Consider the following 17,810-nt stretch of genomic DNA (forward strand, 5'->3'; position numbering starts at 1 on the left):
TCCACACTGTTGAAATGCTCAATTTTAACAGTGTGAAGGTGATTTCACATCGTGTTCCACACTGTGAACATACTGTGGCACATACTATGGGTCACTATGTTTTTTCCAGAAAGGATGGGCATTGTAGAATTACATCTCAAGAAAAAAATCTTTCCTTCTTACTTCAATTTTCTTTCTCCTCATTTTTTAACCATTCAAAAACCCTTCTGGGGAGGTTGCACTTAATATGGCGTCGACCTGTTTTTTGGTATATTTCCTTAATTCAAAGACTTAATCAGAATGTAGACAGCTTGGTTCCCGATGCAATTCTTTTTTAAATATTGTTATTATTAAACAGCTTTCAACTTTAATTCGGAGACATCAAAACTGGCAAGAATGTAGACTAAACTACACTTTCTCAGCCTGTCATTGCTGCTTTTTGATTGTTAAGAAATGCTGTTTAAACACGGGTCTGATTTGATTTTTGCTCTTCAATCGGTTAAGCTAAAAACTATTGCTAAAATCAAAGTATATCTTTCCCCACATAACAATCAATTCAATAGCGTTGCTCATTTTGGTCAAATTTATAGGATGTCCCATGCAGATATGCAAGCGGAATGATGGATTTTAAGAATTTTGCGTTCAAAGCTTGCATTCTGTTACCTCCTTGGCAGATACCTAATATCAAACCATCCAATAAAATTAAAGGCAAAGAACAATCTGGAAATCTTGAAAATTCCCTTACCTGCATGTGGACACCCTGTATAAAAAAGCGTTAAAAATGGTTTTAAAAGCCGTATCACTTTTAAGTAGGTACAATGTCTGACTTCATTCACTATGAAAAATGAAGTGATAATTTAGCACTTACAGCGCTTGTATAGTGACTGCACTACGAGTGCTGATTTTCAAATTCAAACTAGAAAATAAGCGCTGTAAGTGCTAAATTACCAATTCATTTTTTACAGTGTAGCATAAGCCATTTAGGATGTAGAAAGATAATACCTTTATGTTGTTCCCTTTTTAGAAATATGAAATGTGTATATGATGATCGTGCAGAGAGGTTTTGTTTCAAGACAAACCCTCGAGCTCGAGTTTGTCTAAAGAGGGCAGGTAAATAATTGCCTGTCTTCCTTGGATTAACTTATTATATTGAACTTCCTACCAAGTAGATTGACAGTAGCTATTACATGGTTAAAACTCTGCTTGTACTTATTATCTTGAACTTCCTATCAAGAAGCTTGAAGGTAGCTGCTGCATGGTTAAGACTATGCTTGGAATCATAGCCAAACAAGAACGAGAGGAAGGGGAGGGGGGGGGGGGGGGAGAAAATTACGAGGAGGTATATGTTTGAAAACATATTTATTTTTGTTGTAATGTAACTGTAATATTGAGAGCAATTTGTACAAAACGCATAGAGCAATTTCAATTGATTATGCGCTATATAAGTACCAATTTATTATTATTATTAGGAGGTGGAGCAAAAGAAGAAAAAAGATTTTGTAGACTTTAATGATAATACCAATATTTATAATGATGATGATAATAATAATAACAATAAGAATGATAATAATATCAATTATAATAATAATGATAATAATAAAAATAATGAATAAAAAAATAATAACGATAACAAAGGATAATAATAATTATAATAATAATGATAATAAGGATAATGATAATGATAACTATAATAATAACCGTAATGATGATAATAATAATGAAAAGGGAAAAAAGATAGAAACTTGAACAAAAGGGGTAACAACCACTTGTATCTGCATATGGGGAATAAGATCCATTTTCAAGAAGTACATTAAATATCTTCAAAGAAACACTGCTTATGTAAATCAGGAAAATGATGAGTTCGGTTTTGTGACAAAATAGAGGAAGCAGACGATTTCCAAAATCTGTGGGGTTACGGGGTGTCAGGAGGAACAAAATGACTTGGGTGATTCTAGACAGTGGGGAGTGGGATGGGGAAGAGGATGTTAATTATCTATAATTATAGGTTCAACTCCAGTGACCTGGTTAACTACTGTCTTACCTTCTTGTGGATCCGTGGCCTTATATCATATTATATCTTATGCAGCTTCATTTCTTTGGAACGATCTCCCCCTACAAATTCGCAATGCCAACAGTGTTAATACATTTAAAGTTATGCTTAAAATTCATCCTTTTAAATCTTAAATTGATCATATCATGTGTATATTGGCCCATTTGATGGTATTTCTTCATTCATGATTTGGTGAGAAAGTTGTAAATTGTTACATTAGTTTTGATACATTTTGTTGTGCAAAGTATTTCTATTTCCTTTATACTTCATTTTCCTTTCTCTTAACTGCTTAGAAGCATTTTTGAGATTTTGTGGTACATAAAATTGTTATTATTATTATATTGTCATGATTGTTGTAAAAGAATAAATTAAAAGTTATTGCTTACATCTATTTTGCTTTGTTAAGACATAAACACCTAATGTTTTTTCATGTAAACACGTCCTCATTTGATTTTATATAGGGATTTTTAAAAATATCTTTCATTAAAGGATGATTGACATCCAGCAATTTGTTGAAATTCAAGCAGCGTTCAAGGCAAAAATTCTACTCATTAGATACATACTTATGTTTCAAAGATCATGATGATTGCGCTATAGTCCAAAGCATGCGCGGCTGTTTTATAACATCTACATCTTTTGCCACTTAGATTTTAGTGCTACAGACTTCTCCCATGTGCCCATAGACTGATATACAAATTCGCATTCCAAGAGAGGACATTTCCTCAGTTTCCTCTCCGTGCGCAGATGTTTTTTTTGAGGGGGTGGGGGTAAAACGCTACAATTTTCTACAATATTCGAAAGCAAGGGAGCGAAGCAAACGAGCCTTTCATGGGGGGGGGGGCTTTTTCATTTTCAAAAGTGGTGAAATTAAAGGATTTCGTTTGCACTTTTGGTGAATTCTATGAGAAATTTTAGTAAAAAATGTAGGTCTTCAATATCATTCATATTTGACTCTTATTATCCTTGTTATATTTTTTTTTATCACCTAAAAAAAAGAACAATGCGATTTTTCCCTATATTTCACCTCGCAGATTAGACAGTTCATCAGTGTACTGCACACGATTTCTTTCTATTTTTCTCCCTTTTCAGAGAAAAAAAATGTTGCAATACATGTCGGTAATTTAGCAGAAAGAAATCCATCGGAAGAAAAGACAGTGCCACGTGACTGCCTTAAACATAGGAAATAAGAGACGGAACTGAGAGTCACAATTAATTACCGTGAGATGGCGTTACATAGTATCAATATGACCATTGCACGAACCCGATTCTTAGACTCGAGAGAGACCAGTGAGTTAGACACGAGTCGCAGGAAAACTTGGTGGGCCTCCCTTCTTGAGGATTTATTTTTAGAATTTGGAAGGAATATCAACGAAGAGGAAGGATTACTGGCTTTGTGTCACTTAAATATAGTTTTCGGAGTTTAAAAAATCTGTTAAAATTGCGAAGAAACCTGTCAAAAATAGTGTAAAACTTACTAACTGCGTTTTAGGGGTCTTAGTCAGAAAATTTGAATATACATATTTAATGAATTAATGTAATGCGTTAATAAAAATCAGATTAGGTGGTATTGACTCCGTATTTCTCATGGTATGTTTTTAAATATATGAAAACATGAATTAAAAAAAAATCCCTTACTCTAAATGATATGTGAAAGAAATGAATGAAGACAAGCCGCTCATTGTTCAAAGCCCACCTACACAGATTTTTTTTTACTTTCAGTTGAAATAGATTCTTGCAACACCTTTCAAGGTTCTTCTCCATTGACAAATTATCCTTATGAAAAAGTTGCAACATTATTTGCTCTTCAAATCTCAATTAGAATACCTTCAGAGGAAGTTCCACATTGTATTTATTTGTGACGTAATAATTTGCGTGATATCACGTCTTTTAAAACGTAGAGTAACCTTGGCTACGCCGATATATTGACGGGTTACGGTCTCTTAATCATGATTATAGCCCAAGTAAATTTTGAAATATTAATATTTCCTTCAAGAAAAAAAATGATGGGCCTCCGAGAGGGCTGGAAACCTTGATGCGATGACTTGTGACAACCCAATGACTCCCCAGATTTTGGCAAGACTTTTTTTTTGTAGTGAGGTTTTCGTTTTTTTGTGTGTGGGTGGGTGGGTTATGAGTGGGTGTGTGTAGGTGGTGGTGCCGTGGCCGAGCGGGTGTATAATGTAAGCGAGAGGATGTGAGTTTTGTGTGTATGTTATTTACATTAAATGGTTCCTGGTCCATTACCCACAATGCAGCATTTTTGCTTAATTGTCTTCCACTTGCACATTATAGAGTGATAACAAATGATTGCCGGCTTTTCTTTACAAAAAGGCCGAGTGCAAATGTAATATTGTAATAGCGCGTCTTATCATGACTTTTCCTCAATAAATCATATTTACAATCATCACATTTTAACGAGAAATAACATTCCCCTTTCCAATTGTTTTGTGAATAGATTTTATGTACTACGAGCTATCACCTTTTCGATGCTTTTGAGGGATAATTAGGGCCCTTCTTTTATTTTCCTTCGAAGTTTATTTTAATCCCTTGTATTCTGTTCCAATTAGTTTTATAATTCTCTTTTCAAAGTAATAAAAGGGTGTTCCTTAAGATATTCAAAAGACGCTCATTAAATACAATTAAGATCTTGGCAACGACTTTAAGAAAATTATTAATATCTGCACGAAATCCATATCAGAAAAGGAGTAGGCTACAATGTGCTGGAAATTAACGTGGCTAATGTACTAGGATAAAGTCTTTTTAAACATAATTTTTATTCCACATTCACCTTGAACAAAGGGTCCCCGTGTAATTATTGTTTTTACACTCTGAATAATGTCGGATTCACTAATATTAATAGGGGGTATTTTTTCAAAGAATTGTTTAAGGGATTGTTTAATTTCACTCACAAATAATTAGCAGTTCTCTTGCAGCTGACACTGTTATCATCATTTAAAATCATTAGGTCAGACAGGAATCTCCTGAGATTTTAAGCTAATCGGTCACTAATAAAATATGTGATAATGATCACTACAGACATGAGTGTCAATATGGACGCTTATGTTATAACAAAGTAAGCTAGGGAGGGAAAATAATCACTTTTCAACTTATTTCGAAACATGTAATGATGCTTATAAAATAATATTAACCTCTTCAAACATTATTAGATGCACTGACAGTGTGTATGCCATCGATTTATTATTATTTTTTTTTGCAAACCTTCACAAATTTACTCAACCTCCCTTTAAATTCTTCTTTCAAGTGAACTGTTACAGGATTTATCCTTCACCTATGTTTCCATGCATTCGTCATTTGATTCCATTGTTTTGTTTTTATTTCATCTCTAGTGTTTAAGAGCTCAGTGTTACCCCTTGTAAATATTTCTCTCCGGGAAGTCTAGACAAGATGCCTCTCACGATGCCCACCCCCTGCGTGCGGATGCAGTCAGGTAGACAATCGTTTTGAGACACCCTAAAACACGGTCCCTTAAATGGCGTTGTATCCATCTTAGCTGGATCCTCCACGGAGCCTCCCCCCCCCCCCTCATTCACTTCCGTCTTATACAGAGGTTATGGAGAGACAGGTCGCTGCTATAAATAAGTTTGGGGCCGTCAAACTTTTCATGGTGTCACTTGTTCTGCCTGGATCAGATGACTAAGGGTGTAGGGATATTGGAAGGGGAGAGTACTTTATCCTCCCTGCGGAAAGGACGAATCGAGAGTCAACATTCGCGCTCAAGTATGTGACTGGGAATTCCTGTCTGCTTTTGAAGAAATATAATTGCCAGAAAGATGGTTATTCAAACTTCACGAATACATCATATCTTTCAAATGTACACTCTTTATATCGTATTATGTGTCTTCAAAAGTCCAGGGCAGAATAAACAAAGTGTCTATGAAGGTAGAGGTTCGACGTGGCACACGAGTTATAAATATATATTTTCAAGTCGACCGAATTAAACGAGCGTGCAAAATTGCATCTTTACACGGAACTATCATTATGTCATAGTCTCCGAAATTCAGAAAGCATTTTTTTATAACAAGCTTACAATTTGATATTATAACACAGCAAAAACCGTGGTGTTAACCGCTGTACATAGAGGACCACACCAGTTATTTTACACCGGTGTTAAATTGGTGGTGTTAGTTTTACACCTATATGTGTTATTATAACAACTATGGTTTTTACATTTACACTCTTTGGTGTTATGTTCAATCTCTAGGGTGTTATTTTAACACCTCAGGGTGTGGTCCTCTATTAACACCAATTGGTGTCAGTTTTAACACCACAGTTTTTACAGTGAACGAAGAGCTTCGTAAATCTCTGAGAAGTCTTTTTACGATATCTACAAATTTGCCCTAATTCCCCAATATGACACTTTCCGTCAAAAAGGCTATCCAAAAAAAAAAAATCAGAATTCCATCATTTGTTATGGAGATAATGGTAACACTCTGCTAAATCTAAGCAACTGTTACTTTTCACGTCACTATCATTTTGCACATCTGGGGAGCGTTTCACGAAAGGACTTGTAGGACGTTTTATCCGACAAGTCCTGTTTTATCCGACAGTTACTATGGTAACAATGCTTCTCAACCAATCAGAATACAGGAAAGTTGTCAGATCTTACAACTTGTCGGACGAAAATATTGATGAAACACCACCCCGAGCGTCATATTTTTACTAATCCAGGTGAGTGTTTCATAAAGCTGTTCGTTAAGAACGACTGGTGATCCTTTCTTACGCGCTAAGCCCGGGGGGCCACTTTCATTCACGAGTGGATACCATGCGCGACCATGGGGTCTCGAAAGGCACCCTAAACACGTAATTTCCATATTCTGAAAATGCACCCCTTAACAAGTATTGGCGTGTGAAACCCTACCCTTAACAAGTATTGGAAACAAAACGATACTCTTGGCAAATATTCCCTGAAATGAACCCCTAAACAAGTACAGGAATGTTTTATTGTTACGGGTCCTTTGGTTGTCGGCTTTACCTCATTTGGTTTAGTACGACCCCACCTTCTACACCTCGCGCAAATAGGACTCTAAACACGTAGTGTTGGGGCAAAAAGGACATCCTTTATATAACATTTTAATTTTGTTTTATCATCCCCGCAAATTCGACCCTAAACACGTAATTTTCCGAACGAAATAGATACCCTTTTTTCATTATTTTTGTGTTTTTGACACCCTTTTCACGTTACGTACGTAACGTGCCCTATCGTGAAAAGGACATCCTTTTTACGTGTTTTTTTGGTCGCGCATGGTATCCACTCGTCAATGTAAGTGGCCCCCCCGGGGCGCTAAACCATCGCCTATGGTGTATACCATTTACCAAAAGAAAGGATCACCAGTCGTTCTTATCTTACGAACAACTTTATGAAACACCCACCTGAATGATTATGATAACTATGATTATCAAAATCATGATTTCTAGCTTTGTTCTTTTCTTCGGCGCATACTGTCTTCATCATCCTGATATTATACAGGGGTCAATTCTGGGCCATGAGGTCTTACGTTGAACGAACAGATACCAGTCAATATTTTGGATTGTTTACTCATCCGGTCTTTAAAAAAAACCCCGACCTGTAGGAAACATTTATTAAATCATTTATTTGTCTTCCAATTAACATTTTCATATAAGTATGCAAATCTACAATATAGAACTAAATATAATTGATATGAAATGACAGTGTTTAAATTACATTTGAATAATCAAACATGACCATCGCATTTCAGAACTTTGATTTTCTTTTCGTTCGGAAATCATGATACTGGAGACCTTTGCATGTCAATGGTCAATGGTAACTTTCTTGAAATCCTTGATTTTGATTGGCTGTTGATCAGCGTATGCATTGTGGTTACACTTGGACGTCAAAGTTACCATAATGGTCTTTTTTTGCAACGGGGCCCTTGTCTTGGTAAACATCCCCCCTGAAAAAAATGGATTTGCATTAAATATAGACTGGGAGGAAATCATATTAGAACAACCATTGCGTTAAGATAATCTTTAAGATGATCTAACAAGGGGTTTAACAGTTGGTCTCACACAATGTGGATCTTGCCCTCTCCTCAATGTCGCCCCACAGATGACGTGTCACCAAGTCATTTGGTGTAGACCAGACAACCATCTAAAGTGTGATTACATGCAAGAAGAATATGAGATCCGTGTTAGACACTCCTCCACAAGTCAATCCCAACGTGAATGAATAAAATCAAGTGCTGCCACGAATTAAGAATGACTAACATTTTGAACTTTTAAACTTGAATCCTTACCTAATGTGCGTGAAGCATTACGTTATCCTTAAGTCAGGTGTTGCCAGTATGATCAGGGCACGTGTCGCAGAGTCCTGAATGCAATTAGAGCCTTACGCATTTTTTTCAGAGAGTATATAGGGGACGCATAGATTTGTAGGAAACAATATTTCCCCCTCCCCCGGGAAAAAATAATAACCGAGGTAATGATACAAAATTTGAAACGTCAGAACTTCATTTACGTTTTAGCCGACTTCAGGAATATTTTCTGCATTAATTTTGTTACAAACTTATTCAAATTATATCCTTTTCAGCCTAGAGTATCGGCCATTTGCGTGTTTAAGTTGCAGGTTTAATGGTCAATGGTAATCCGCACAAAATATTATTTGCTTCATTTGTTTTTCTTCATTTTATTTATATTATTTATTTATCAAAATCATTTCATTCACGGGGAAACCCCATTCAATTCTTCGACCGTCTAAAGCAGGGTCTTACATAAACAATCTGGAATATTTCCCAAAATAAAAATATAAAAATGTACGTATTTACAAAAAAAACAACTATTTTACAAAAGGAACAAATTCAGTCAATAGGGTTGTAGTACTAAGAACACTCCAAAGAAATTAGAGATTTTTCTTTTCTTTTTTACACAAAAAAAACGGGGAAAAAATTGTACGCCTCATTGAATGACCAACTGTATCAAACCCTATATGAAGCTCCGTAATTCGATGCTCCAGATCAGTTATTTTTCCAGTATGAATTTTAGGATGCATGTCTGGTCAGACTTTACTTTTAACGATCACAGCTGCCCCTTCTCTTCAACTAAACACATCACCCCCTTCCCACTCCCTCCCCCAAGCACTGAACAGCAATTGAAATGCTCGTCACGGAATCACGTTTCCTCCACGCAAACGTAAAAAGAGTGTGTGTCTAATCTTTAACATCCGCTAATTAAGCGAAGGTTTTCATTCTACACCAGTGATAATCAAATCGAATGATAACTTACATGGTTCCATATTGCTAAACAACTCGTATACGTGGTTTCAGGGGGATTTAAATAGCAAATGATAACTGTTTCTAATTGAGGGCAATTATTGTATTCAGCGTGATCTCAGAGAGTGTTTTGCTCCCAAGATATTTCCTCGTCCATGACGTGTTCTTCCGGGACAGTGTGACGTCAATTAGCGGTCAAGATCAAGCCCAAGTTTCAAAATAACCTTATGTCTTGTAAATGACAATAAGGTTGAAATTTCAAATAGTTTACTCTGGAATTTGTGTATTCAGCAGTGGTCAAGGTCAATTATTTGCCGCATAGAAAACATGCCTGTTGAAGATGAAGGCTTACACTATGAATAAAATACCACATAGGTTCGAATAAATACTTGTTTATTAAGGGCACTTAATACATTCATATTCATGCTTATATAATCAAATGTTTTATGAAACCTTGATTTTTTGAATAACTTAAATTCAACATTTCTTACATTTAAATTGGGTAGAATTTTGAAGTGTATAAAGTATCCATTTTACTACCATGGTTCGAAAGAAAGCAAGATAAAGAAGTAAAGGAAGCTAAGGTAAAGTTCTTTAGACGCACTTGAAAGTTAGGAAAGGGGTATCAGCGTGTACATACATAATTTTTATTTTATTTATCATCCTGCCATATACTTCACATGAGATTAATAATAATATTCTTTTCAAAATCTACACTTTCTGATGTTTTGTTTATAGCAATATGACATTATGTTTGTAAAGAATGACCATGGATGTCCGAGCTCAAATAATTGCTGATGCCCCAGGGGAGTACAATGTGAAAACAAATATTAGAAGTGATGATTGGAAAATATTATAACCTAAGAATTATGGGGGAAGCACCATCTTTTTTTTATTATTTTTTTTTATGTATTTTGGTAATCGTTTTTTCGGTGAGGAGAAATAAGTTAGGCCTAAATGAATGTTCAAAATTCTATTTCTATAATCATGATAGTCTGAATACATATATATATTAATGATTACCATGGTTGCAACTGAAGTGCCACTGTAAGTCACAAGAATGAAGGGGGTATTTTGACCCAATTCACGTTTCAATAGTGACATGTAGGCATATACGTCAATAGAGCCTATAAACATGTAAACATGGTCACATGTTAGATTAAATAGCAGACGACACTCGTTACTACCCATACCTACACCGTAAGGGTAGACGTCGCTAATTATCCGGATTAGAGGGGTCAACTCCAAGTGTTCGGGACCACACCCACCTCAGATATGATTGCTTCAATACAGAAGGTATATAGGGAGATTCCCCTTAAAGGCATGGGTTAATACTGAATTAACTTTAATTACCGGAGGTACAAAATCTCATAATCACCTGTCGTGTTGTAAAAATGAAACCCTGAACAATTGCACGCGAAAAATCATATAGGGATCGGAGTGTACTACAATACATGTGCTAAATTAGCCCCCCTCCCCCGTATCATAGAAATTGAAGGGTTTTTCAGTACCTTTAATGAGTATGTATTTTTGAACATCATTATTTTTGGTCATGTAAAAAATACCAAAAGCGAAATATGAATATAAATGAAATAGAACACCGATTGTATTTTTTTTCAGAGAGAGGGGGCGCTTGAATGCTTGTGCATTTGGGAATTACAGACCTGTATCAATGAATCAAATAGAAAGAGTAATGTATATAAACTTCCTTGTACACTTTCAAAGAATATCTGGTAAATATGCTCCATGAGGGTAATTTTGTGGCCAACAAACATTGGGCATTTCTTTCGGGCATTTTTATTTGTCCAGTGTGATGAAAACTTTGCCCATTTTAAAGCAATTGCTGCTTATTGTTTTAATCTTACTGGACAATATGCTTCCCGCATTGAATAAATACTGCCACAAATTGGTTGACATACTTACCCTCGTGCTGGTTAAAGTTTTAATAAATATTTTTGTACAGTGTACATGCCTGGGCATTACAGTGCTATGGCCGTATTTCGAACTGTGTACTTTCTTGTACGTAGAAGGGCACATTAAACCACTCAACCACCTCATATCTACACCTCTGGGGCAATTAGAATTTGTAGCTAGGTCTATGTAATCAGCGAATCTAGGAATCAGGATAAGACTGGGTAACCAAGACGTTCTAGAATTCGTTCCGGAAAATACAAATTTGTGTAAGTTATTCTAAGACTAAGGCGTGGTAGTAACAAATTCGTTCGTAGATTACAGGCCAAATGAAAAAAGTTCAACCTCTGGAAATAAATTGATAGAAATAAAATGAAGTTTAACGTAGGCAATACAAAAAAGATCTTATTGGGAGCTACGTCATAATAGCAGTACGGTCTAACCTATAACCTTAATTGTCTTGTACATCGGCCGAAAATGCCTGAAGTGAATCAATAAACTTTTCAAGAAAAAAAATCTTTGCTTAAGAAGGTTAGAAGAGTTCCTCAACTTTAGATTCTTATTGTCCATAGTGTGATGTATATTGAAGATCGCCCCAGTCATACCACTTGTGTATCAGTAATCCCTCCAATTAGCATCCTTTTTCTGGAATATTACTGATAAGAATATGATATTATCTTCCTTGAAAGTTGGATTACATTGTCTTTATAGGGGAAATAATGTTTGAAATATCTGAAAGAAAAGATGTTTTAATGAAAACATTTTAAAAGCCCACCTTCCAAGATGGACCATGCTCCATCCTTATTTTCAAGGCACGCAAGGGGAGGAGGAACTAGGAGGGGCACTGCTTTTTTTTTTTTTTTTTTTTTTACAGTGTATAGCAGTTTGTGCAAATTCATAGTTGACTATGAGCAGGATTGGGGCAATTCAAGTTCGTTAAAAAAACCTGAGACATTTTGTTGTCTGAAGTAGCGGAGTGGTGAAGGATTCCAGAATGGTTTGGGGAGCTATTACTGATCTCACATGTGCTAAAAATATCTTTCCTGTTTAGCCGTATCGGATATTATTAATTAATGAGACGTGACGAATTGTGGAACTTGATAGTTGTTTGTCGTTTTGAAGAACAATGAAAATGTTTAAGCCAAGTACAAGGATTATATAGACAATGTCTTACATCTTGATTTAGTTTGGAAGCATTTTGTCATAATTCAAGGACTCAAACGGTCTTTAATAATATCAAAACAAAACAAAACTGATCAGGCCAGCTCCCCCTCCCCTTGGAACTCTGATTTTATCGCTTGTATTGCTATGAAAGGTATAAACAAATATTACATTAGTAGCACTGTTTAAAAAACATTTTCACCAACTTTGTACCTTTCAAAAGGGAGAGCACTTTAAAGATGCAATATTGCACCCTTTTTTCTGAAAATAGGTGCTCCCGTAACATATTGGTTGATGTTCGTTTATGTTTTATTCTGTAATTGAATGTCGTCGTATAGACATTTGTATATTATTCGTTTTCCTGCATCCGATTTATTAAAAAGCAGCCTCCTGTTTCATTAGGACTTATTATGTCAACAAACATGACAAATGAGCAATGAAGCAATATTACTATAGCCAATTAAATTAAAAAAATGAGTTAAGTAGCTTAAAACTGTCATTACATTAAGTTTGTTATAATAACGTGCTGAAACGGGTCGGGCACCACGTGCCTTAAAAATGGCAACCACTTCACATGTGCTTCCACATTAGGAAGTTTTGCCGTTCAATACAGACGGGGTTACTCCGTCAACGAGATAGGATGTAGTCTTACAATGAAAATAATAAACCAAACATGAACTTGTTGATTGCATAGTAGCAATCTATAACGTTTTATGGTGAAAAAAAAGCCCGGGGGCAATGATCCGTCCTCAGTACATGCAGAATGTTAATTGTGATGAGGAGTATTCGAACTTGCCAGTAATAACAAATTATGCATGTAAAGAATCTGTCGAGATGTGTCTCTCAGGCAATTTGTTTAAAGAAGCTTTTATTTTGTATGGTACAGTGGGTAAAAGTCTAGAACCAAATTGATCTAAGCTTATACCCCCTTCCATTAAAAACCACTTTTTTTTTGGGGGGGGGGGTTATAAAATAATCCATGTACCATTGACAATGGACTATAGAAAACCTAATAAGAACGACTTTAAGCAATCACAATGAGGCGCATATACTGACAATACTATACTGACAAGTTCCTGCATTTCGAATAAAAAACGACATTTGATTTGCTTCTAGTCGGATGAGATGTGTACACAGCAAAAACTGTGGTGTTAACCGGTGTACATAGAGGACCACACCAGATATTTTACACCGGTGTTAAATTGGTGGTGTTAGTTTTACACCTATAGATGTTATTACAACACCTTTGGTTGTTACATTTACACTATTTGGTGTTATGTTCAATCTTTATGGTGAAGTTTTAACACCTCAGGGTGTGGTCCTCTTTTAACACCAATTGGTGTCAGTTTTAACACCACAGTTTTTACAGTGTAGATACATAATGTGACTAAAATGGGTCTTTAAACTTCGGATAAATAGATCTTTCTACTTCTTATGCGAAAGCGATATTATTCATTTTTTGCCTTTTTTACATTGTTTTTATCATGCTTAGCCTAATGCATCTGCCATTAAAAATGTTAAGTTAACGTATTATATCACATAATTATGTTCATTCAAATCGATTAAAAAAATGCAGGTCAGTTAATTGGGAAAGCTTTGCTTAGGACAGCTACTAAACCGATAATGACTTAAAGATGGTTTTGGACTCTATAGTAGTTATTATGAAAAATATTAGGCCTAGGCTTATATAGAAATAATATACTTTATAACGAAAGAAGACAATATCAAACTTGATGAATATATATATGGCAACGGAGATTTGTGTCACTAAAGCTATCTAAGAAACCATGTTCATACAGATATCAATAGTTATCACATCGGGCATTTCATAGTGAAAGAGAAAGGGTGGAATAGTGTTAAATAGAGAGAAAGGGAGCGAAAGAAAGTGGAAAGAGAGAAAGAAAAAAGTAACATACAACTGGAATTAACGCTGCATAAGAAGTATACGACAGTTGTAATAGCATTACAATATCGAATTTGGTAGTAGATTGCGCCCAAATTACGCTTGCAACACAATCCTTACAGCCAATGACTCAGTAGCATTTAATATTAGGGAGGGGTAACGGCAGCACACACGGAGCAACGAAAGGAGCTTACATTGAAAAGAGGGGTAACAAGATTGTTTCTTGGAGCGTTACGCGATGAGTAATACTTTGCTGACTTAAAACCGTGCGCTTTATAATGACCCACGGAGGATGAAATAATTCATTAAGCCAGTTTGCTCAGATCTCGTCGAGGAAGCTCGTGCTCTTGTCGCTTAACCCCTGGCTCATTCTTGGCGTCGGATAAGGTTTTGCAGAAACATATTTCGCAGCATCTTGGAACAAAAATCCGAAACAATAACTCCTCTTCCTTAACATGGATTGGATTGATTTTACATAAATTATTTAGAAAAGGAATATTTTACCGCATATGACTAGAAAGTGCTGGATTATTTTGTCAGATTTTCTTGTTAAAAAATTTGCTTGGTCGTGAGCCGTCACCAGAAAACAATTTAAATTGGGAACTCTTCACCGTGACTCTGGAATTCTTGAACAGAAACTTGATTTATTTTCTCATCTGGATTTAACGTACTATTCCTTCCTATTTCCACCAATAAACAGGATTTCTGTTTTCTATATTGTGATTATTTCATATTTGGAAGTTATACATTCGGACAAATCATGTTGACCAAGCTTGTTGCCAGTGCGGTGTTTTATGTCACAGCACTTTATATATCTATATATGCGGTAACCAGTGGAAATGCACAGTGTATTGAGAATGGAATAAGCACAAATATAAGCAGCGAGTTAGTAAGAGAAGGGGATAGTGTGACTCTGTCCTGCTATGTATCTGGTGCCGGTGGACTGTCGACTTCCTGGGTCAATCCAGCCGACGAAATCCTCTCCGTTGATGCAGTTATTTCTGGAAACCTCGAACCAAGGTTTGCGATCGAAGCCAATAATGCGAACCCGGAATGCATGGTATATAACCTTACCATATCAAACCTGACCATGGCCGATGCAGGCACCTATGCGTGTCGACCGACGACGGCAACGAATCCGTTGTCGAGCGAGGCAATTCTTATTGCATATGAGCCGTCACCGATCTATCCAGAGTGTCGGGTAACGGGAGGTAGTACCTTGGTCCGGACAGGAGATGTCTTGGAGTTCATCTGTGAAAGCGAACCCGGCGTTCCCGAATGGGATCTTGTCTGGGAAAGCTATCTGTCCGGTACGATCTCGACGTCGCCCATCAATTCGACAACGACTAACAGTGAGTTGAAAAGCATCACGTCATCATTAAACGCCACCGCTGATGAGAATGGAAAGATCATGTCCTGTTTTGCTACCTGTCGCGATCCAGGGTGCGTGGATAAAGCTTCACGGAACTGCAGTCTGGGACAGATCGTTGTCGTCGACAACCCTGTTAATGAGTATTTCTTTGTTAATGACTCTTTAATATTTGTAACGATTGGCGGGAATGTGAGCATGGAGTGTCACACAACGTTGCCCGGTGCAGAGGTGAACTGGCTCCTACATGAAACTGTAACAGAGAGCTATGTGGTAGAGACGACTCCTACTGGACAGTCAGCATCCATCTACATTACCGGTATTACCAACACTACCAGTGAAAACCCTTTTGTATGTTCACTCAATATCGACGGTGCTGTTATCGCGACGAGAAAGGCTTCCTTGACACTAGATCCAATTCCGACTACCCAGATTCCAACCACGGTGATCCAGACGATGGGGCCGACGACGGCGAGTTATTCCACAGACATGGCCCCGATGAACGTCACAGCGACGCCCAGCATGTTGGTGAATGTCACATCAAACGCGACAAATGCGGTAAATACGACAAGCCAGCCAGGTAACGCAACAACAACCATGTCATCTGGCAATGTTACAACCACTCTGGCTTATGGTAATACGACATTGGGTATGACAAACAGTTCGTCACCAAACGCTACAGCATCTGCTACCACTCCTCCACAAGAACCCACGACACAAGCGCCATTTTTACGGACAAACACAACACAGCAGCCACAGAATACGACGATGCCAACAACGACGCTGCAAGGAGGCACCAATGGGACAAATGTGACGTCAGAATCAGGCAACACAACCGCAACAGTAGGACCCTTCGACCCAACGATCGCTCAACGTAATATGACAACACTCGACTGGTGGAAACCACAGACAACATTCTTCCCACAGAAAACTATGTTTCCTCAGAATCCTGAGAGTCCTACGAACATGATGACCCAACAGCCTTCAACAGGCCCTCAGACGACACCAGTTGCTTCAGGTCCGCCGAACGCCATAGCTGCTTTCTTCACTCTTCCCATCATCATGGGTATCGCAGCTGTCGGTGGTCTCCTTCTCATCTTTATCGTCGCAGCTATCGTCTGCGTTTTGACGTCGAAGAAACGACGCGGCAGTCAACACGACGTCGAAGAGCTAACCGAACTCTCCAAGAGAAACTCCAAACCTTACGAAGTGCCTTCCAGCCGGACAGCAGAGTCCGATCCGACTTTTGCTGCATTTGGAAAGGGGACATCAACTCAAGACTTGATCAACATCGGCGATGATCATCCGTCAAGCGCGCAACAGAATGGTAGCAACAACGTAGGGAGAAGCAATAAGAACAATGGATCTGATACAAGACCGCTCACTGCTAATGATCTTCTTAGTAACGGTATTGACAATCATGGCATGTCTGATTCAATTCTTTAAACCAACAATCGCAACATTTCAAATAATTGTACTCTCAATACATCATGAATATAAAGATGACAGTCGATTTCGTTCCGGATAAAAAAAACCCTTCAAGGCTGACGCGAATTTTATCCTTCCATTAGGGATCTCGGCCTGCCTGATTGAACTCCGCGGCGCGCCGGTGTCGCAGCGAGATCGACATGACAGCGAAGCAAATCTATGAACTTTTAACTAGATATTGTTACGTAATGCTGTAAATTTCATATTCAGATTGGCATCCGTTCTGATGACGTCAGAATGACTAATGTTTAGTCACACCAACGGAATCGCTTCCAGATCGATCAGAGCTGTTTCCAATGACATACCATTGATCGATTTGGAATCGGTTGCGTTGGCGCTACTTTCAACATCTTGCGAATCTGACTGCCCAAATGTAGTGGGGTTTTCTCTAAATGCTCCTCGTTATCGTAGTGTTTCTGGTTATTTTCCATCAGTTTGTAGACACTCGTTGGATGGGACGCAAAGATGGGGCTACTATAATAATTTTAAGTATGACTGAATTCTTTATTATGTTCATTATTATGTTCATTATGGAACATAATGTAAACTATCAAATACCTGAATGAAGTTACAAATGAGCGATTTTGTCCTTGCATGCAACATCATGGTTTATGCCGGCAATAGCAGGTGTTGGAATATTATTTAACAGCATTAAGCGTAATAGTAGTTACACCATATTATAAGGTCTTTGGGTTACACCAA

At 37.2% G+C, this 17,810-nt stretch overlaps 1 protein-coding gene across 1 annotated transcript; it reads left to right on the forward strand.

Moving 5' to 3' along the window:
• Nucleotides 1-14,540: 14,540 nt before the first annotated feature.
• On the forward strand, nucleotides 14,541-17,314 carry LOC121427801 (mucin-17-like). Its single transcript, XM_041624365.1, has one exon. The coding sequence runs from the start codon at nucleotides 15,012-15,014 to the stop codon at nucleotides 17,064-17,066; it is 2,055 nt and encodes a 684-aa protein (XP_041480299.1). The 5' UTR covers nucleotides 14,541-15,011; the 3' UTR covers nucleotides 17,067-17,314.
• Nucleotides 17,315-17,810: the final 496 nt, after the last annotated feature.

The sequence above is a fragment of the Lytechinus variegatus genome, chromosome 14 (assembly GCF_018143015.1).
Source record: "Lytechinus variegatus isolate NC3 chromosome 14, Lvar_3.0, whole genome shotgun sequence".
Classification (NCBI taxonomy): Eukaryota; Metazoa; Echinodermata; class Echinoidea; order Temnopleuroida; family Toxopneustidae; genus Lytechinus; species Lytechinus variegatus.

Excerpts from the sequence above, each read along its gene's own strand:
- LOC121427801 (XM_041624365.1), top strand. The coding sequence starts at position 15,012 with ATGTTGACCAAGCTTGTTGCCAGTGCGGTGTTTTATGTCACAGCACTT.